The 22,310-nt window shown below is 43.0% G+C and overlaps 1 protein-coding gene across 1 annotated transcript in view; it reads right to left on the bottom strand.

Moving 5' to 3' along the window:
* Siah3 (siah E3 ubiquitin protein ligase family member 3) overlaps positions 1 to 13,976 on the bottom strand; it is a 60,347-nt gene extending 46,371 nt beyond the window's left edge. Inside the window, exon 1 of the mRNA XM_070028424.1 lies at positions 13,836 to 13,976. Coding sequence (XP_069884525.1) covers positions 13,836 to 13,970 — 135 coding nt within the window. The 5' untranslated portion in view covers positions 13,971 to 13,976. The remainder of the gene's footprint in view (positions 1 to 13,835) is intronic.
* Between the last annotated feature and the right edge of the window lie 8,334 nt (positions 13,977 to 22,310).

The raw sequence follows: 22,310 nt of genomic DNA, 5'->3' as shown, positions 1-22,310 counted from the left end.
AAAACAGAGTTATACTGAAGAAACAAAGAAACAAAAAAAATCACATGGTATATTATAAATACATTAGAAACAATAGCAAAAAAGAGAAAGCCACTTGTGTCTCTATCTTGGAGTTCCTTTTGCTTAACATCATCTTGTATGGTCATATGTACATAGCTTTTGGCCTTTTCTGTTTGTCCCAGACATATACTAGTTATTGCAAATAAGGGAAACCATGGGACCTATGTTTCTTTGGGCCTGGCTTATTTCACTTAATATAATTTTTCCAGGTCTTTCCATTTCCTAACAAATGGGGTGATGTCATTCTTTCAGATGGAGGCATAGAATTCATACACACACACACACACACACACACACACACACACACACACACACTACATTTTCTTGATCCATTTATCTACTGAGGGGCATCTGGGTTGGTTCCATATCTTAGCTATGGTAAATAATGCTACAACAAACATAGTTGTGCTGGTAGCTTTAGTATGGCCTTGTTTGTGATAGTTTGGGTAAATGCCCAAAAGTGGGATTGCTGGGTCACAGGGGAGTTCTATGTGGAGTCTTTTGAGGAACCTCCATACTGCTTTTCAAAGTAGTTGAACAAGTTTAGACTCTCACCAACAATGCAGTAGTGTTCCCTCCTGGCTACATCCCCTCCAGCATCTGTTGTTATTAGATGAACTGAAATTTTCTAGAGCTCAGCCTCCTGAGGAGGTTGGATAATAGGCATAAGCTACTGGCATAAACATGATCCCAAATAATGTGAGAAGTTTTTTTTTGAGACTTCCTTATTTAAACATGGAAAGAGTTAACAGATGAAAAAGGGATAGGGAGAGAGGGAGGAAAAGAGGGATGTAGGGAAGAAGGGAGAGAGGAAAAGAGAAAGGTAAAGAGAAATCGATGTTCATGAAAATGCTATTCTAGACACTGGCCTAGGTGCTGCTGTATATATTTATCTCAGTAATCCTTCATTAACTTCACATTTTGAATCTTATTATAGACCAGGAAGATGAAGCTCAGGGTGGTTAAACAACTTGCGAAGGGCCACTTAGCTATGAATATTAGAATAAAACTTGAAGTTACATCTCAGTTCAAGTTCTACCAAGTTCCCAGTGTAGAGGAGAGAGTTTAAAATACATCTGTGGACTTTCACTTTCCTCCTAAGCTGTCAGTCCAGTAAGTGGTGTGTGCTTCTACACGAACCTACTCTCATTCCCCATTATTCCTATTTCATTCATGGTATCATGCCACCATTGGTGTCCAATTGCCAATACCTATCTGCGCATGTCAAGGTCACCTTGGAGGGGAGTGAAGAGTGTCATCTTCTTGTGCCAGATGGAGAGGCTGAGGCTGAGTGATTTGCTCAGAGTCCACAGGGAGGCACGCCAGAGGGCAGGTGCAGCTTGGCTTCGTAGTGGCTGGGTATTTTCAGAAGTGGAGGGAAGTGAGCTGGAGCTCACCTCAGTTTCATATTCCTCTCAGATTCTTGGGCAATGTCACAGTTCTGGTGATTGCTTCAGTAAACACGGCAAGCAGGGCCAACTAGCATTTATTTAATTACTATAAACAGATGTATCAGTGGGGGGTTAGTGAGGCAACTCCTTGACGTGCCTGCCCATCAGCCCTCCTGCTTACATGGAAGCCTGGGCTGGGCAGGGCCAGGGCAGCAGACAACCATCTGGTGCTCACAGGGCCAGAGCTAGCTCCACGGCCCCCATGGCACCACCCCGAGGGACAAGCAGGCAAGAGGGTGACTAGACGTGGAAGCCATGGCGCATCACCCAGATTGGAGATCCTTCTCACAGGTCTTTCCTGTGGCCTTCTGGTGGCCATGATGACTTCTGCCAATGTCCCACTTTTTTTTTGATTGTTCCACTCCCTGGTTCAGCTACGCTTTTTCCTGTGCCCCTAAAGTCAGTGTAAATGCTGGGCACATTCCATACTCTGGAGTGGGGTTCCCTGTCCCTCCCTCTCTTACACAGACACCTCCTTCACTTACTTCTTCCTAGGGCAATTTTGCATCAGCAAGAAGTTTGTAGGACATTTGGGGGGAGGGCCCTACCAGATCCCAAGGTAAAAGCTGGATTAAATCAGGGAGGAAATAGTCATTAAAATTTCATTCTTCTTTGATTTTAGAAAAAAAATCATGAATTTTGTAATGGAGTGTGGCTGTTAATCAGAAAGGGGTTCGAAGGCCTGTGATCTCTCAGAGAACAGATGCTGATTGGGAAGAGCCATGCTCTCTTAAAAAGTTGCCCCCCCCCCACTTTTTACATAAAAAGATTTTTCTTCTCTTCGTAGAGAAAAGGCAGCCAGATGATGAGAGACAGTAACGTTTCCATTGTGAGATCAGCTAGTTCCCAATGCTGTTGAAATGCAAGACGCTGTTGATAAAACAATCACAGGTGCCACATTTGGGGAGTCAGTTCTACTTGCAGACATTGTCCACCTGTCAAATCAGGTAGCCCAGCTAGGTGCCTATGGCTCACACCTGTAATCCTAGCTACTCAGGAGACAGAGATGTATGGATGGTAGTTTGAAGCCAGACTAGGCAGGAAAATCTGTGAGACTCTTATCTCCAATTAACCACCCAAAGACTGGAAGTAGAATTATGGCTCAAGCGATAAAGCGAAAAAGCTAAGGGACAGTATCAGAGCACTGAGTTCAAACCCAAGTACTGACACACATATACACAAAACCTGCCCCCAAGCAAACAAATAAACCACTGAAAAGATGCCCCACTGAAAACAAATGGTCCTGGAGCATAATTGTGACCAGTTCACTCAGATACCATTGTAGAAAAGATTTCCTTGAAGTATTTTGTTCAAATCATAATTCTTACAGTTTCTGAATCTGAAAGTTGGGCTCTCTTTGTAGAAGCTGCCAGACAACTTATTCTGAGCTCAGGAAAGATAAAACTGAAATTGAAAGCATGAACTAAACTTTTTCACTCATGAGATGGAGTCTTCCACAAGGTACCTGACCTCTGTGCCTCAGTTTCCTTGTATGTGAATTGGACGTACAGTTTGGTCCTAATTCTAAGGATTAAAAAAATTGTGTCAACAATGGAATTCTATGCCTCCATCAGAAAGAATGACATTGCCCCATTTGTTAGGAAATGGAAAAACTTGGAAAAAATTATATTAAGTGAAGTAAGCCAGGCCCAAAGAAACATAGGTCTCATGGTTTCCCTTATTTGTAATATCTAGTATATGTAGGAGTCAAGCGGAAAAGGTCAGATAATGTGATGTCAGGAAAATGAACCCTTAGATGTGTATTTTAAGGTTTTTTTCTTTCATGCATGTGTTTCTAACGCATTTATAAGATTATCTCTTTGTTGCTTTGTATGTCCCTCCCCCACAGTATAACCCCTGCTTTCACTATATTTGATGTCAGTATAACTTGTGGAGGAGATGGGGAAAAACCAGTTGTTTAAGGACACAGGTGGACCTGTTGCAACAATGAGAAGTACAAGTTGTCATGTCCAAAACGAGCTTTACAACGTCGGGGGCGGGGGGGGGGGGGGGGAAGGGAGGGGAAGGAGAAGGATTGGGATTGTGGGGGAGGGAGGAGGCTGGGAAGGGATGTGAAGGGTAAACAAAGGAGGAGGCTGCAATGCTTGGTAAGAAATGTATGCATTATCCTGCCCATGTAATTGTAACTCCTCTGTACAGTATGTTCACAAATAAAATAAAATTAAATTTAAAAAAAAATTGTGTCAAGGAAATCAGTTAGCACAGCAGTTGGCACTTACAGTGCGTGCTCAATTAATGTTAGATAATAAAATAGACACATATTAACTGAGTTCCCCAAAGCAGAATCTGAGATAAGATGTCAGATATAGTAGTTTATTTGGAGGCTATTCCAGGAAGCAGAGGAAAGAAATAAAATCACTACTAAGGGCCATAGGCTGGCATGTCATGTAAGTGTCCATACACATATGGGTAAATGGTATAGATTCCTCATTCAATATTAAGTAAACTGCTATAGATCCATAGAGCCAAGCAACCTGGATGAGTTATTTTGCGGTAAAAGCTGAACTTGAAAGAATGACACATTAGGAAGTATTTAAGAGCACAGGATTTAATTTTTTGAAAGCTTTAGTGAGCGTTTATTTTAGTAAAAACAGAGTTAAAAGTCAGGAGAAATGGAAAAAGAGAGGGGAACATTTCCTTTTGCCCATGCAGGAAACAAGAGCTAAAGAATACTATTTTTTTAACTCTCCCAGAAAGAATTGGTGGGCACTAAACCAGCTCATTAACCACTTCCTGTTTTAATATTCTGTTCAGTGGCAAACCATTATATGCTACTCCTCAGTAACAGTTTCTGGAGGTGGCATGCCTTCCATAAGTGATAGTAGTTTGTGATTGTTATTTTCATGATGCCCCTAACACACACAATAGAGATAGATAGAAGGATGGATAGATAGCTATAGACACACATATAGATATAGATATAGAAAGTATAGATAGAAAGGTTTCAGGATATACAGTCCTGCTCAGCCTAGAATAAGCCAAATAGATCCCTAATTAATGGTAAAAGAAGCTGGTGTTCGAAGTGGCTGCTTCCCTTAGACTCCTTGGCCCATCTTGGCAATCCTATGAGTTAGATATGAGGGGCCATGAAGTCTCATTACAATGCCAGCAGAGGATGGGTTTGCTGACTTGTCTATTTCAGTATTAGCACCATTGATTTAAATTTGCTTCCATCCCTGTGGGGCCTTCCTCATGTCATGCCAATCTCGTTTTCCCTCTCCAACTGAGGTCTACAATGGACATTTCTTTCTACAGAGGATCTGTTTCCACTTTTGTCCTGGGGAGGGCAGCCCTGTTCCCCTCCCCAAACCCAACCCTCGGCTACTCTCATTGCTGGGGTTCTAATACCACTGGCTGCTAGAGACTAGTCTGCAGCATCCCCCTCATCATGAATGTATGATTAAAAAGACATTTAAGAATCAAGATTCCGTAGTACAGCATTTTGTGAGTGTAACTGACATCTCCCGTCAAATCCCCATTCTGGATTATCTACAAAGACACGCTCTTCTACTAACAGTGTGATGCAGGTTTCTGATCTGTTTTCTGCTTGAGCTCCCATCTTGGGCCCACAGTCAAGACCCACATGTAGCCTTTAGTTTGGGGTAACAGTGTGTGGGTCATGTGACTTTGTATGGTGCCAGCAGTAGAGACACAACTGTGTTTGCCTTGAAGATAGACAAGGGAAAATGCTTGTTGGTGCCATGAGGCCATAGCCTGGAGATAGTATTCTTAACCAGAGTGACTGGCCCCCTCACAGGGTGGTGGCACAGACAGAGCAGACGTATGAATACATGCACGAATGCTAAGCCCAGTCTTAATCTATCCCCATCAGCTCCAAGTCACTTTATCCTTTAGGCCTCCTTTGTCAGTCTCAGACCTCAAACTAGAGCACCATTTGGGCTCTCTTAGTTGTTGAATACATGATTCTTTGAGTCTTGGTCCCTCAGTAAGTAGATCCTTTTACTACTGTAGCATCTTTCATCCAAGCTAAGCAGTTTTCTCACTTAGACAGGCCTAGGCAGAAGACCTGGGTTGTATCTTATATTGTCTGATAACCCTGAATAACTCTGCTCAGCCTATCATAAGCCATGAAGTACTTCTAATTTATGAAAAAAGTGTCATGACTGAGGAGTTCAACTTAATAGCCAGGGTAGAAGCCTTTCCTAATGAGCAATTACAACAAGCCAGGTGCTGAGCAGTTCTTGAACATCACATTATCTCACCTTTACAGCAACCCTTTCACAGGTGAGCAAATGAGGCTCAGGAGGATGCAGGAATTCAAGTCCAGAGGTTCCCAACAAGTAGCAACCATAGATATTCAAGAAGATGGAAACGCTAATCATCTTTACTTGATCTTTGTGCATTGTGGACAGGTATTGAATTATCATACTGCATCCTATAAATATGTACAAGTTGCAAATGTGTCGGTTACAAGTTGTATAATTAGAAAGAGATTTTACTTAGAGAAAGCAAGTCCGGATTCAACTCCACATCTGTGGACTCTATAACACCCAACTAAAATATTATTCTTTATTTGCCAGAGAGGCTTTCCCTCTTGGATCCTCCATTCCTTAATGGGGAAGGATCTTGTGATTGCCACTCTTTTATTTTCTACTGTGCTGAGGGCCAGGTGTCCCTCCTGATGGGCTCTGTATCCTGTGATCTTACACTGCTGTTCTCAGACCACTTAGGACCTACCCAGGTGGACAGTCTGGCAGTCACTGTCATTTGTATCTGTGGGAGTGTGTGACTGTGTGTGTGTGAGAGAGAGAGAGAGGGTGTGTTTGAGGTATGGGGAGCTCAGGTTGCCATGCAGGGAACCCTAAGGAATTTGTAATTCTCTAATAACATAGGGTTGATCATTCTTTTTCGACTGGAATAAGTCAGAAAATGTCTCTCACTCTCCCTATTTTCCAGAGGCTACAACCTTCTTCGATCCTTGTTCCTTATCCCACCCCATTCATAAGAAACTACTTCCTTAAGGTGTAGTGAGCTGCAGGACAGAGGAAAGGTGTTCCCTCTCAGAGCACCAGGCTGGCATTGGAACCTCTGCCCATTCTGAGCAGCATCACTGAGTTTGCAGGGCTGGACCCTCGAACCATGTGCCCTTACAAAGCCACCATCCTTCCCACCTTGTGTTCATGTGAGCTGCTGTTAATGAATAGAAGCCATGCATAAGTCATGAGGAGCTGGTTTTCAGGATGGGTGGAGAAGGGGATTTATCTGTAACAGCTCTCGGGTTTGTGGATGATGTCCATTCAGCTCCTGTCCCATTGTGGCCACATGTGTCTCCTCCTGAGGCCCCGTCCTCCCCGCCGTGCCCCACTGGACCTTGGGACTCATAGCCTAATGGAGTTTCACACTTTCTCTGAAGTTAAACACATGAAGGACAAGTCTGACTTCTCTAGGAGTCAAGAAATTGTTCTTTTCAAAATTCTTTTTGAGGATAAATTCCATAACACCAGAAAGAAACAATGAGCCAGAAAGAAGGAGAGAAATAGAGGAGAGAGAGAGAGAGAGAGAGAGAGAGAGAGAAATGCAGGTGGTATGGAGGAGGGGATGCGATGGGAAGGGGCTGAAACTTCCCTCTCCAGGGCAGCTCTCATCCTAATGACCTCGTTAATAGTGACAGTATCCCACTGCAGACATCAGCCTAACATGAGCTCTTTCAATTCAATGGAGAAGGGGGCACTGTTTTCTCTCCTTCATAGATGAGGAAATGGAGCTTCTAAGAAGTGAAGTCATTAGTTCAAGGTCATGCTTTGACAAGTGGCACAGTTGGGATTTGAACTCTTACCTGTCTCTCCCAAAGCTTATGATCCTCCCCCCTCCAACTGCTCACTGCTTCTCTTTATACAGATCTTGGAGCTTCACAAAACCGACACCAAGGACAAAATATACAGCTTTATCCTTCTGTTGCATACCTTTTTATTACCTGATTTAAAAAATATGACACATGTGCATATGAATTGTACTATTTTAACAATAATTTGGAGATGATTGGGGGGGTTGGAGAGAAAAGGGAGACAGATGATGTCTAGGCTCTGATTTGCTAAGGAAGGTGGGCCTGGTAAAGTAGGGAATGGTAAGGGACATAGTACAGCCTATGAGATGCTTTAGCTGGCCCAGAGTGGCGTGATGATACAGTAAGGAACTCCAGCAAGTTTCTGCTTCTACAGTATGTCCCTGAATGGGAATATTTAGCTTGCGATCATTTGAAGGCAGCCTGGGACAGTGGAGAATTAGGAAACCTAACTTCTGGTCCCAGTTCTGTCCCTAAATAGGATAACTTGGCAAAAGTCACATGGTGGCTTAAGTGGTGGTTTCCAAAGCCACATTCAGATCCTAAAGTTCAGAACCTGTAAACATTTCCTTCTATTTGACACTTAAGAATGTTAAAGATGTGAATAAATTAAGGATATGTGGAGGAGAAACTTACTCTGGATTATCCAAGTGGCTCGGAACTGCCACCACATGTGACCTCATAAGAATAAACTCATAGTGAAGAGGAAGAGGCAGAGATGGGGGTGATGTAGTCACAAGGAGGAAGGCTCAGAGCCATCAGAAGCTGAAAGGGGCAAGGAAGGATTCTGCTGTGGAAGTTTCTAGGAGAACAGAGCTTTGTGGACACCTTACTTTTAGACAAGAATACCTCTAGAACTGTGAGAGAATGTCTTTTGAAGTTTTAAGCTCCCCCATTGTTGCCATGAGAAACCCATACAAGCTGGTTCCTCTCTGTGGCCTCAGTTCTTTGGGTACCTTGACTGACCCCATAGGAAGGACAGGTTTCCATTCTCCAGGTTGACCTCTTTCCCATGATGCTCCATCCACATCTAGACTATTCTTCCTGAGCTGGTTGGGTGAAGATGATATTTTAGGGGCTGAATGTGGTGGTGCATGCCTGCAATCCCAGCTACGTGGCAGGCTGAGATGAGAGGATCATGGTTCAAGGTTAGCCTAGGTGAAAATATTGTTAAGACCCTATCTCAAAAAACAAGTGAGGTATGGTGGTACATAACTAGAACTAACCACTGGAAGATGTAGATAGGAAGTTATAGGGAGGTGTAGGGAGGAGGATCACAATCCAAGGCCTTCCCTAAGCAAAAGTCTGAGACACTATCTGAAAAAAATAACTAAAGCAAAAAGAGGTTCACAATGCAGCTCAAGTGGGTAGAGTGCTTTCTTGGCAAGCATGAGGCAATGACTTTAAAACCCCAGTAACTCCCCAAAAATAAAAGACACAAAGAAAGAAGCAAAAAGAGAGAAAAAAATTTAAAAAGACTCTGTAAGGGTGCAAGACCTTCACTGTTACCATCTTCTTCCTCGTTATTAATTGCTAGAAAAAAAATCTTCTCTTTCCCCCAGGAAAGCCACCGAAATAACTCCGACCTCTCTGTGAGTTTCAGTATCAGTTGTCTAATTTTCCCCAAATAGTCCTTGCAACCAGAGAGATCCAGCCAGGGAAATGCCACGCAATGTGAATAGATGCACCCGTCAGAGGCAATGGCCCTCTGCACAGCGCCAGCACCAGCCTCCTCTGCAGCTCAATCACCAGCACACAGCTAACCAAATTACTGCTCCGGGCTCCGTTCTCCTGTGATGTGGCTCGGGAGCCTCATTTGCAATCACCATTAACCAGAAAAGCAGCACAACTGCTCTGTGCCCAGAGAAGAGGGACATAGTATTCAGGGGAGCCAGGGGCTGAGAAGACTCTGCAAAGCCTTTCCAATAAAGCTTGGCTAGTGCAGACCACCAGCCTAGGTCGCCTCTCCCAGACCCCTCCCTGCCTAACCCTTCTCATGTGCTAAGGGGCAGGCAGGAGGGTGGCTCTGGACCCCATGGGGAAAAAGCATGGGAAAATGCTCTAGAGGACAGAGAGTGGGACTCGGTGGGGAGGCTGTGTGGATAAGGACAGCTAAGAGACAATCTTGTCAGAAGGCTTTAACAAACTGCATGAAAGTAGGCCTTCACTGCTGAATGCCAGAAAGGCTGACTCTGAACTCAAAAACCAATGCTCAGGACTTCTCCTCCCTTCCTTCTCTCATTTCCCTGCCCCTTTTATTCCTTCCTCTTTTCCTCCCTCTCCTCCCTCCTCCTCCTCATTTCTCCCTCCCCTTCTCCTCTTCCCCTCCTCCCCCTCTTCCCCCTCTTCTACCTCTTCCTGCTCTCTCGCTCCCACAGCTCCTCATGCCCTCCTTCACTCCATACACATTCACACAGGCTGCTCTCTAAATGAAGGGCACATGGGCATTGCCAGGAAAGATACTGAAATGCCCCACTTTGAGATTTCCTACCTGCCAGGCACTTAAATGGAAGCTGTCATTGTCCTGTATACCTCTCCTAGTTCTCTCTCTCTCTCTCTCTCTCTCTCTCTCTCTCTCTCTCTCTCTCTCTCTCTCTCTCTCTCTCTCTCTCTCTCTCTCTCTCTCTCTCTCTCTCTGTGTGTATGTGTACACACGCACGCGCCTGTCTGAAAACCCAAGGTTAATAGTTTACAACAGCAAGGTGCTGCAGGGTGCTGGCATGAGCCTTACACTCCCAGGTCTGGAGGGAGAGGAAGGAGGACACCGGGATCTTACACTCCCAGGTCTGGAGGGAGAGGAAGGAGGACACTGGGATCTCCGCAGGACAACATTGGCACTGGGTGGAAATACCAGAAAGGCCTTTTGGAAGTTTGCCAGCAAGCATTTTGCTAGTCTTTTTTTCCTTCTTCGTCTAGAATCTTCTTTACTAATGTGTGTGGTTAGGAGGAGGAAGTCACCCAGCCCCCTCAGCTCGGCACCATCTATCTGCGTGGGAAGGGTTGAAGGCTGGCCGCTGAGAGGCTCTGGCCAGCCCTGCAGTCTCTGCACTATAGAAATCTGGCTGCGGGGCCGAGCCGTGCCACCCTGCAAAGGGTACATCTGCAGACAGGGAAGGAGGCAGAGCTGTTTAGGGTGACCAGTGCCAGCAGGAGAGGAGCCAGGAGAGACTGGCTTCTTGGGCAAAGGATCCAGCAGGAAGAGAGTGCTGAATCAGGAGAAGGCAGCAGCTCAAGAATGCTACCCCAAGCCTACTGGTCACATCTAAAGCTAAAGTGGAGGCAAGGGGTGCCCTTTGAACCCTGACTTGTGTAAGGAGTTAGCCTTACAGCCAGAGACAGATAGGCATTGGGAATCATAGCAGCTTACAGATTTCACTGTTGGGTAGCTACTTAAAGCTGAGTGCTCTCATGTTCAAGGCCAGCTACTGTAAAGGTCCCTTTGGATTAAGAAGAATTTATTGGTGCGATGGCTTTAACCAGAAGGCTCTGCCTTCCGTTTAGAAGGAAAGGCTTCCCATGTGAAAGAAGCCCAGGTTAGTTACTGTGTACACCATAATGAGATTGTGAATGAAGGTGACCTAAGGAAACATAGCAAATACATAGTTTTCTCCGCTCAGTAAGTGAGTTTTGATTGTAACTGGCATTTGCCTCAGGTCCTTAAATGCCAGTAGACTTCTCACGAAAGCCCAGACAAAGCATACAAACATTGCCTCTAAGAAAAGCACTAGCTTTCCAAACCTAAGCAAATGGAAAGCCAGGTTGCAGCACCTCTGCCCTTGGTCACTGTTTCCTGTACCAGCCTGCCACACACACTGCAAGAAGCACCCCAGATCAATAGCTTCTCTGGTTAACATTGTCACATGGCTTCAAAGCAAAACAAAACATAGACCACAGCTTACTACATTAGGACTATTTCTGTGTCTTATTTATGGAAATTAATATTTCAAAAGAGGACTTTTTTTGGAGCTGTCATGCATTCTTGAATCTAAGTGAGGGTGCGGTATGCTTCTAGGTGTTTATTCAATTAGCCCTTAGGTGCGGGAAGCAGGCAAACAACCCTGGTTGCTCACCTGGACTCTGGATGAGCTTGGGAATCTGGAGACCCTCACAGAGGCAGCGGGGCTGCTGGGGTCTCTCCCTGCCAGGAGCAGCAGTTAGTCCCGTGTGTTGCTCTACGTCCTGCTTACCACCAGCAGCACTTGAAGTGCCTTGTTTATCTGTTGTGCTGCCATGAGCAAAATCCCTAAGTGGTTTCCTATGGGAAATGAAGAGCCAAGGGAGAGTAAATGTAAAAAAGTGAGGCAGGGAAGGCAGCCTCTCAAAGCTTGAATCACCCATTTTTCTATTCTTACTTCTATGATCTCTGACTTGCTCCAAGGCTTTAGAGAAGCTTTTGAAGTTCTTCCAAATTATATTTAAAAGCATGCTTGTTTTTAGAGGAGAATATTACCAACACATCTATCTCTAGGATCTCTTGGCATTCTCACAAAGGTGTGGAGGGGGCAGGGAAGATGCTTCTAAGTTGGTCTTTTTTTTTTTTTTTTTGGAAAGAAAGAGAGGAAAGGTAGAGAAAGGTTGAGTCATTCAAGGTCACCATAGCTGACCAGTGCTAACAAGACCTCCAGCCCTGACTCTGGAGCCCTGTGCTGTAACAGCAGGATTGCTTATTAATATCCAAGGAGGCATTGCTTGGAAATATACACAGATGGCTGACCCTGTCTCCACTCCAACGCTTCAGCCTTGCTCCCCTCTCCAGCCATCAGCTTGACTCAATGAACCAGATAAATTCAAACTTCAGAAATGCTAAGTCTCATAAATAAATTTTAAAGGTATTAAAATGTGAAACAGGAATAAACACATTTTTTTGCCATGGGAAACTAACTAATGTAAAGTGACAAAATAATAAGAGTTCGAATAAGGTCTCAGGAGTGGCCACAGAATGAAATTCAGAATTGTATGTTAATATGCATATGATATCCTTGCTTTGCCAAGGATGACGGGGTCGGGGTGGGGATGGGTGGGTGGAGGGAATTCTCATTGGCTAAATCAAGCCAACAAGGAGTAGTGGGATAAAAAGAGAGATGAAGAAAGTAAGAACCAGAGGGAGGGAAGGAGAGTGATTGTGACTTTAGGTTAAACATAGGAGCCCCATACATCATAGGGGTCCCAATTCAGCCTGTGGCCCCTCCACTCAGGGTGGCCTTAGCAAGGTGTTACCTTGTGGCCTCAGGAACTCCAGACAGTGTCCTTCCTAGAGATTTCCAGAAACAGAGGTGAGAGGCACCCCTCAGCTGATCTGTCCTGCTCCAGTGAGAATAGGCTGACTGGTGAGTTGACGACACCCAGCAGTACCCAACGCAGCGCTCAGAACGACACATTGGCGGATCTAGGACTCTGTGGCAGACATTCTCTTCCCCTGGCCCTCAATCCCCCTGCACCGTGAGGAGGAGGACAGGGAAACAGCTCTCCATGGGACTTGCTTTTTACCTGAGGACCATAAAGGTGGCTCAGAGCTTCACCTTTGGAGAGTTCAGCTGTGCCCTCCTGCCACTCATTTCTTCCCCGCTGTCCTCCTTACCACCCTTCTTCATTCATTTCCCCATCCATCTTGGTTGTGGCGTCTGGCAGTCCTTCCGGACCCTGTGTTTTGGCTATTCTCTTAAAAGCCATTGACCTGAAGGCATAAGTGCAGAGGCAGCAGGCGCCAGGCAAGTAGCCAGGCAGCCAGGCAGCCACCACCGGCAATTCTGCACCCAGCTGCCTGCCTACAGAGCTCCAGGCAGCGGTAGCTTGCAGCTGCCTTTATTATTGTACAATTGGAGCAAGCGAAGCCCCTGTTCCTCCTCCTGTCCTTAGCACAAGGCACACATCTAGCTGGCAGGAAGGAAATGAGCTAAACTCCTCCGGGCACCACACACACACACACACACACACACACACACGCACACGCACGCGCGGGCGCGCACACACACACACACACACACACACACACACACACACACTCTGAGGACAAGGGCAAACACTTCACAGAAAAAGCTTCTCACCAACTCCCAGTTACCCCTCAGGGTGCCTCTGCCCCCTAAGGACTTCTCCCCTGGCCAATCGTCTCTCCTGACATGGGACAGACAGCAATTTGGGTAACTTTTCAAATCCTCTTACTGTAGTACTTCTGCTACTCTCTGCGCCCCTCCCCCCTCCTTGCTCAGGTTGACAGCGTGGGAAAGACACACCACCATCACTCCAGTGTTGCAAACCAGCCTGGGAAAAAGAACGCTTTCACTAACAGCGCCAAGCCACCCAGAGAGAAAGAATGAGCTAAAGCAGCATCTTTATCCACCACACCATCCTAAAAACCAAACAACCCCCACAAAAAAAACCCAGCAATCAGGGAATTCCATGCCCATGCCAGAGGGTCCCTGATGCCTCTCTCTCTTGCCCACTGAGAAAGGAATAGAATCCCAGTGGAATACAAAAGAAAATAATGAGAGCCAGCCACTCACCTTAAGGTTGTGTGTGGGGTTGACTACGCAGACAAGTTGCCCAGTAGCAGAGAAAACACGTTTAGCCTTGTAATGCTGAAACCTCAGGTGAATCAGATCCAACACAGCCCCAAAGCACTGGGTAAAGAAAAGCATCACAACTTTTGGGGAGGGGGTGGGTGGTTGGCACAGGAAGGAGGCAGAGGAAGCTGATAAGTCCTTGGGCTCTGGGAAGAGCGCAGCCTCTGAGACGCTCCACTCCAGCCCGGCTTAGCACGCCTTCATATTCATCATCAAAATAAGACGGTTAGAATCTTGCAGCAGTGAGACAGCCAATCAAAAGGACAGAAATGTTATCCTTGAGGTGCAGGGACAGCCAATAACAAATGCCTCCTCTACCGAAACTCCCTGATGAATTGAGCCTGGCGGAGAATGTATTATTGAACATTACCATAGATCAGCACATTGCATTTATCTTGTGATTACAGCCAGCCATACATAATGCTGGGAAGATAGGCTGACAAAATTGATTGCTTAATGTGTCTCCATTTATTAATTGACTTAATTTAACATGAGAGCCTTTCTTAATGCCTGGTTAAAATAAATAAATAAAGAAGAAATAAAGCGTCTAAACCGCCAAATAGTAAAGCACCCTGCTCCAAAGTAGGCAGATGGATAACGCAGATCATGGCTCAAACTCACCAGAGCTGCTTGGGAGAAAATCAAACACTACAAGACTCTGATTCCAGATAAGGATTTGGCACCAATAGAAATGTGTATCTTTCAATCTTGTGTTCTGCAATTTGGATTACAGTCCCTTGATAAATCTAACTCCTCACTATAGCAAAAAAAAAAAAAAAATCTGATAAGCACATTTGGAGTTGAAGTGGAAATGCATATATATATATATATATATGTTTTTTCAAAGACTGTAATTACTGAAGTCTTTTTTTATTAAAGCATGAAAATGTGCAGAGTACACTTCTAAAAATAATGAAATCCCTGATGCATGAATGCACACACAGAGAAAAATCTACACAGAGAAGAAAGTGGCTTGTAAATCAGCAAAATAATTACAGATGCAGAGAAGCTTTGCTTGTCATTCATTTGCATATCGGTGGGCAGCAAATTGCTAATTAACCACTAGATTGTTGGAGACATTAAAATAGAGATGAAGGACATGCACAGCACATCACTTACTTCTTTCTGGGGTGCCAAGTGGCACATTCCTGTCCTCAGACTTCTACACAGCACTCTCCTACCCGTCCTCAAAATGGGCTAGTGGGGCCCTAAGACCATCTATTGGCTGTTGAAAAAAGTCTCCTAAGCTATATACATAAAGGGTTTTAGGATTTCTGAGGATAATCTCTGATGGTTTATTTGGACCTTGTGATTGCAGCTGGGAGAGCTGGGTATATTGTGTTTCCGTCATCTTTGGCCGTTTTTCGACTGAGCAGCAGAACAAATCCTGCCTGGGGCAAGCAAGCCCCTGAGTGATTGCAATGATTTCAGTGATTGCAGCCCTGAAGTGGAGCCATTGCTCTTCTCCCAATCTCACTCTGTTGTGCTGTGAGTGCCACAGACTGTAATGCACACTAAAGCACACGGACATCTGTGATACTCAGTCTGTGACCCGCTCAGCCACTCAACCTCACAACAGATTAAAACAGCAAAGCTGGGTGCTTGTGGCTTACAGTTGAAATCCTAGGTACTCAGAAGGCTGAGACCAAGGATCACAGTTTGAAGCCAGCCAGGCTGTAAAAGACTGTAAGACTCTTATCTCTAGCTAACTAGCAAAAAGCCAGAAGTGGAGTTGTGACTCAAGTAGTAGAGTACCAGCCTTGAGCAAAAAATCCAGGCATTAGTACAAGGCCTTAGTTCAATTCTAGTATCAAGAAAAAAAGAAAGAAAGAAAGAAAGAAAGGAAGGAAGGAAGGAAGGAAGGAAGGATAAAAGGAAAAAAAGAAATGTTTAAGATTCTTTGAAACCAAACAGAGCCCAGATTAATTTTTAACTTGAATTTAAAAGCAAATCAATATTTGAAGGGGCAAGATAAGCACCAGATATAAGAGCGAATCCACACTTTTAAAAATAATGGCAGTGGCACAAAACTATATGGCACTATTTGAACTAATTAAATACCAATGTGATGTTTTTACAGTAAGGTCCTGAGACAAACTGGGTCTTTGTAAAGAAATTCTGTAAGTGTTGCTAGTCCATAATGTCAGAATCTATTTCTAAAAGTTTGCATTGTCTGGAATAAGCTTTTGGCAATTCATCAGGAAAATGTGTTTTTTTTTTCATTATCTTAAAAATTAAACTGAGAGAGCTGGGAAGGTAGCTCAGTGGTAGAGTGCTTGCCTTGCATGTATGAGGCCCTGGGTCCGATTCCTCAGCACCATATAAGCAAAAAACAAAACAAAACAAAAAAACAGAAGTGGCGCTGTGGCTCAAGTGGTAGAGCGCTAGCCTTGAGCTAAAGAGCGTCCAGGCCCAGAGTTTAGGCCCCACGACCGCACCAAAAAAACAAAACAAAACAAAACAAAAAATTAAGCTGAGATATTCTCATTGATTCTTTAATGGTCCAAACTTCCCCCTTTATATCCTTGATTAGAATGGATCTATTATGTTGTTTTGCTTACATTTAATTTTTTGTACATTTTTATTGTAAAAAAATACTGTACAGAGGGGTTACAGTTACATGTGCAAGGTAATGAGTACACTTCCTATGGAGCATTGTTGCCTCCTCCTTTGTTTTTCCCTTACCATCCCTTCCCTCCCACCTCCACAACTATCCTCCTCTTCCCCCCCCCCCCACCAACGTTGTAAAGTTCGTTTTCCACATAGGCTTACATTTAATTTTTTGTCCATTTACGTATTGCTTTGCTCACCTTATCCAATAGAAGTGAGAATTTTGTTTTTTTGTTTTGTTTTTATTTTTTTCCATTTTTTTATTGTAAAGATAGATACTGTACAGAGGTGTTATGGTTACATGAGTAAGGTAATAAGTACATTTTCTATCAAGAATTGTTAACTCTTCCTTTGTTTTTCCCCTACTATCCCCTCCCTCCCCACCTTCCTAACTCCTTCCTCCCCCCACAGTTATAAAGTTCGTTTTCAGCATTGTGTCTTGTACGTTTCATTGTTACAATGGGTCAATCTGTATCCTTGTTGCAGCATTTTGTTATTTTCCTGAGGATTTTATGTCTTTTAATTTTGTTTTTGTTTGTGTGTGTGTACAGGTTCTAGAGCTGGGCCTCGGGATCCTAAACTCTTGCTTGGCTTTCTTGCTTATAGTTGGTACTCTACCCCTTGGGCCATTCCTCAAGTCCCACTTTGTGCTGGTTAATTGGAGAAATAGTCTTGCAGGCTATTTTGCTTGAACTAGCTTTGAACTTTGATCTCAACTAGCTGAGATCTCAGCCTCCTGAATAGCTAGGATTATAGGCTTGAGCCAATGATCACTGGCTTGCTGCTCTTTTTTTTTTTTTTTAAGATACATTTTAAGTACAATGATTGTAAGCAAAGTGAAGATGCTATCAGATAGGACCAAGGTCTTGTGTTGGTAATCTCATGCTTGTGTTTAAGATTAGAACTCAATGCTCCTTTTACCTGTTGAATGTTATTAAACCTTATTTTTCCGAGAAAATTTTAGGCTCACAATAACTTTGAGAGGATTGTACAAAGTTCCTATATTACCCTTGTCTCTGTATAGGAATAGCCTCCTTTACTACCAGAATCCCCACTAGAATACTGAAGTGCATTTGTTAAAATTGGCAAACCTCTATAAGCACATTCTAATTCAGAATCCATAGTTGACCTTAGGATTCAAACTGTGTTATACATACTAGAGTTCACACACGTGTATGATGACTTAGACCTCCCATTGTAGCCTCCTATAGGAGTGTTACAAACTCTCAGAATCCTCTGTGTCTCTCTGTTCACCCCAGGCTCCTGGAACCACCCATCTTTGCATAGGTTCCATAGTTTTACCTTTTCCAGAATGTTGTATCATGAGAATCACATCAGAGTGGCTTTTTCACTTAATAATTGGCATTAAGATCCTATCTTGTTGTTGTTGTTAGTTGTGGGACTTGAACTCAGGGCTTGGGCACTATCCCTGAGCTTTTTTGCATAAGGATAACACTCAACCACTTGGAGCCATAGAGGTACTTCTGGTTTTCTGGTGCCTAATTGGAGATAAGAGTCTCACAGTCTTTCCTGCCAGGTTGGCTTCAAACTCAGATTTCAGCCTCCCGCGTAGCTAGTATTACAAGTGTGAGCCACCAGTGCCTGGCTCCCATCAGGTTGAAAATTTATAAAAATTATCTATAGGTTCTTGTACAAAGGAGGTGCCATTTAACAAAGCAATCTATGAATACAATGCATCTTGGCCAGTGACACCTGCTTCAACATTCTCACGCATCCCTCACAACCCACCCCTTCCCTTTCTTTTCTTAGTTTTGTGGTATATACAATGAATTTTTTTTTGAGGCAGGGGGTCTGGTCATGGTGTCTGAACTCTGGGCCTGGGTGCTGTCCCTCAGCTCTTCAGCTCAAGGTTAGCACTCTACCATTTGAACCACAGCGCCACTTCTGGCTTTTTTTTTCTGCTTATGTGATGCTGAGGAATCGAACTCAGGGCCTCAAGCATGCAAGGCAAGCGCTCTACCACTGAGCCACCTTCCCAGCCCCTATAATGAATTCTTGACTGTAATATCCCTCCCCCACTTTCCTCCTTCATTCACCTACCCCTCTCCTGCTGTACCATTTCCCAGTGTTATTTTGTTGGGATCTGACCTAGCCTTTTCACAATAATTCTCTTTTTTTCTAGAAATATCATTTCTATGATGTAACTTCTTTGGACAACTAACTTAAAGTGAGACAAAATGAGTACCAGGAAGCTGAACCATGTTTTGTCAGAGGAGGGTAAAGGTTAAGAGGAGGGGACAGACCAATGGAAAGAAGAAGGGTAGGGGAATACAGTCACAATGTTTAATATGTGTGTGTGTGTGTGTGTGTGTGTGTGTGTGTGTGTGTGTGTGTGTGTGTGTGTGTGTGTGAAAATGGAACCAGATAACTTGAGGAGATGAGTGAGATTGGGAAGGATGGGGAGAGTGATGGAAGGGACTATACAGATTAAGATACATTGTACACATAAGCTGACCTGTTAGTTTGAAGTCACTTTGTAAAATATTTAATAATAAAAATAGTTGCCATTATTTTTATCCTTTCAACAACTGGAGGGCATTTTCCAGCCTCTGGCAATTATGAATCAAATCATCATAATACTAATGTTCAAAGTTTGATGTGGGCATACGTTTTCAATTGATTTGAGTAGAAACCAAGGAGGAATATTGCAAGGTTATATGGTAAGAGAATGTTTCACATAAAAAATGACCAAAAGGACTTCCAAAATGAGTATGCTATTTTGCCTTCCTGTTTTTCCACTCCTCACCAGAATTTTGGTGTTGCCAGTGTTTTAATTTTAGGCCATTCTAATAAGTATGTGGTGGTATCTCATTGTCATTTGAATTTACATTTCTCTGGTGGTTTTATCTGGGGAGAAGCATTTCTTTGTACAGTCAGTTGCCATCTGCATACTTTCTTCGATGCAGTGTCTGTTTAAGTTTGTTGCCCATATCTTAATCAATTGTTTCTTTTCTTGTTGAATTTTGAGAGTTCTTTCTTTATTTTTGGACAATAACCCTTCATCAAATGGGCAGATATTTTCTCCAGCCTGTGGTTTGTCTATTTTTTGTAATCTACTCTTTCACATAAGTTTAAAAATTGTTACTAGCATTAATTAGTTGTGCAAGAGGGTTTCATTTTAACATACCCATTTACACATATAAGGTATCGCTCTTTCTCCTTTCTCCCCCCTTCTCAAGTCAATCTCAGCAAGTCTCATTGTTCTGTTTTTACATGTGCCCATACAGTATTTTGCCTATATTCACCCTTCTTCACTCTCTCTGCTCAAGAAGTTTTCAATTTTAATGAAGTTTATTTTAGCAATTATTTCATTCATGAGTTGTACCTTTTTGTATTGTATTTTAAAAAGTCATAAAGCTGGGTGAGATGCTGTATGCCACTAATGCAGCAAGTACTCAGAAGACTGAGGCTGAGGAGGTTAGGATACATAGCAAGACCTTGTCTAAAAAATAAAATAAAATGCAAAAGGCATAGTCATACCCAGCATCAACTAAAGTTTCTTCCAGAAACTGCTAGAAGTTTTATAGTTTTATCTTTCTTTCATACTTAGGTGTATGATTCATTTTGGATTATTTTTTTTTGGGGGGGAAAGAGTTTAAGGTCTATGTTTGTATACTCTATTTTGCATGTGGTGACAAGTCATTGTATTTCTGTAGGTCTACTGGTTTTATTGGGCAATTTGTCTCTTATTTCATCTATGCCACATTGGCTTAATTACTGCATCATTGTAGTCAATCTGAAAGTCACATAGAGTCCATTCTTCAAACTTGCTCCTCTTTGATCGTGACAATATTGAGACTTACCATCAATGAATGAGCTTGTCTTCTTTTTTCAACTATTTTAGTTTCTTTTCACAGAGGTTTATATTTTCTCCTTACATAGATCTTGTATATATTTTGCTAGGTGTATACTTAGCAAATGGGGGAAATGTTAACCTAAATCATAATGTATTTTTTTATCTCAAATTCTGCTCTGTCATTACTGGTCTATGGAGAAATGATTGAATTTTGCATATTCAGCTTATATTCCTGAAATCTTGCTGTGACCACTAGTTCCAGAGAGGATTTTTTTTATTGTGAAAATACTGTACAGAGGGTTACAATTACATGGGCAAGATAATGAGTACATTTCTTATCAAGCATTGTAGCCTCCTCCTTTGTTTCCACTTCCCATCCTTTCCCATCCTCCCCCACCCCCCCACTTAACCCTCCCCCCCAAAGTTGTAAAGTTTGTTTTCGACATAATGACTTGTACATCTCATTGTTGCAATGGGTCCACCTGTATCCCTAGCTAAACGATTTGTTTTTGCCCTTCCCCTCCACAAATTACACCGATATCAAATAAAGTGAAAGCAGGGGTTATACCATGGGGGAGGGACATACAAAGCAACAAAGAAATAATCTTATAAATGTGTTAGAAACAATCACATGAAAGAAAAAAAAACATTTGAATACTATCTTAGGGTTCATTTCCCTAACATGAACTTATCTGACCTTTTCTGTTTGACTCAGACATATTCTAGATATTGCAAATAAGGGAAACCATGGGACCTATGTTTCTTTGGGCCTGGCTTACTTCACTTAATATAATTTTTTCCACGCCTTTCCATTTCCTAACAGATGGGGCAATGTCATTCTTTCTGATGGAAGCATAGAATTCCATTGTGTATATATACCACATTTTCTTGATCCATTCATCTACTGAGGGGCATCTGGGTTGGTTCCATATCTTAGCTATGGTAAATAGTGCTGCAATAAACATAGTTGTGCTGGTAGCTTTAGTATGGTCTTGTTTGTGAACATTTGGGTAAATGCCCAAAAGTGGGATTGCTGGGTCATAGGGGAGCTCTATGTGGAGTCTTTTGAGGAACCTCCATACTGCTTTCCAAAGTGGTTGAACAAGTTTACACTCCCACCAACAATACAGTAAGGTTCCCTTCTGTCCATATCCCCTCCAGCATCTTTTGTTATTAGAGTTCTTGATTTTAGCCATTCTAACTGGGGTGAGGTGGTATCTCAATGTTGTATTGATTCGCATTTCTTTTATGGCTAGCCAGAGAGGTTTTGTTGTTATTATTGCTAATGCTTTTAAATTTTTGACATGATAGCCATGTGACCTGTAAACAAATACAACTTAACTTCTGCCTGCCCAATCTAGAGTCTTTGACTTTCTTTTCTAGTCTTACAACATTAGCTATAATTTCCAGTACAATGTCGAAAAGGAGAGGTGGAAAAAGACATCTGATTTTAGTGGAAGAGTTTTCAGTCTCTCACCATTAAGTCTAATGTTAGGCATAGGCTTTGTTTTCTTTTTTCTACCCAACTTCTTCCCCCATGCTGAAGATCAAATCTAAAACCTTGTGCTTATAGGCAAGTATTCTACCACTAAGCCATACTCCAGACCCTGTAGATTTTTTTTAATAGATATTACTTAACAAGTTGAGGAAGTTCCCCTTTATTCATAGGTCACTGAGTCCTTCATCATGCAAGGGTGTTAGATTTTGTGAAATGCTTTTTCTGTGTCCATTGGTTTGATCATGCAATTTTTTTCTTCTTCTTCCACGGGATAGATTTCATTAGCTGTTTTTCATGTTGAATCAGTCTGGTGTGCCTAGATAAGACTCTCACTGTTATGATGTTTCACTCTCTCCTCTGTCACCCAGTGTTCTCAACCCCACTGAGGTTCAGTCCCCATACCTATTACCTGAGAAAACTCTCTCAATATCACTGTGTGGACTAAGTGATCTAACTAGAAATTTCCATGAGTGACTAGTTCAGAGACGCC

Source organism: Dipodomys merriami, unplaced genomic scaffold, assembly GCF_024711535.1.
Source record: "Dipodomys merriami isolate MVZ:Mamm:240054 unplaced genomic scaffold, mDipMer1.0.p SCAF_192, whole genome shotgun sequence".
NCBI classification, from domain to species: Eukaryota; Metazoa; Chordata; class Mammalia; order Rodentia; family Heteromyidae; genus Dipodomys; species Dipodomys merriami.
This window is presented reverse-complemented; position numbering and strand designations above follow the sequence as displayed.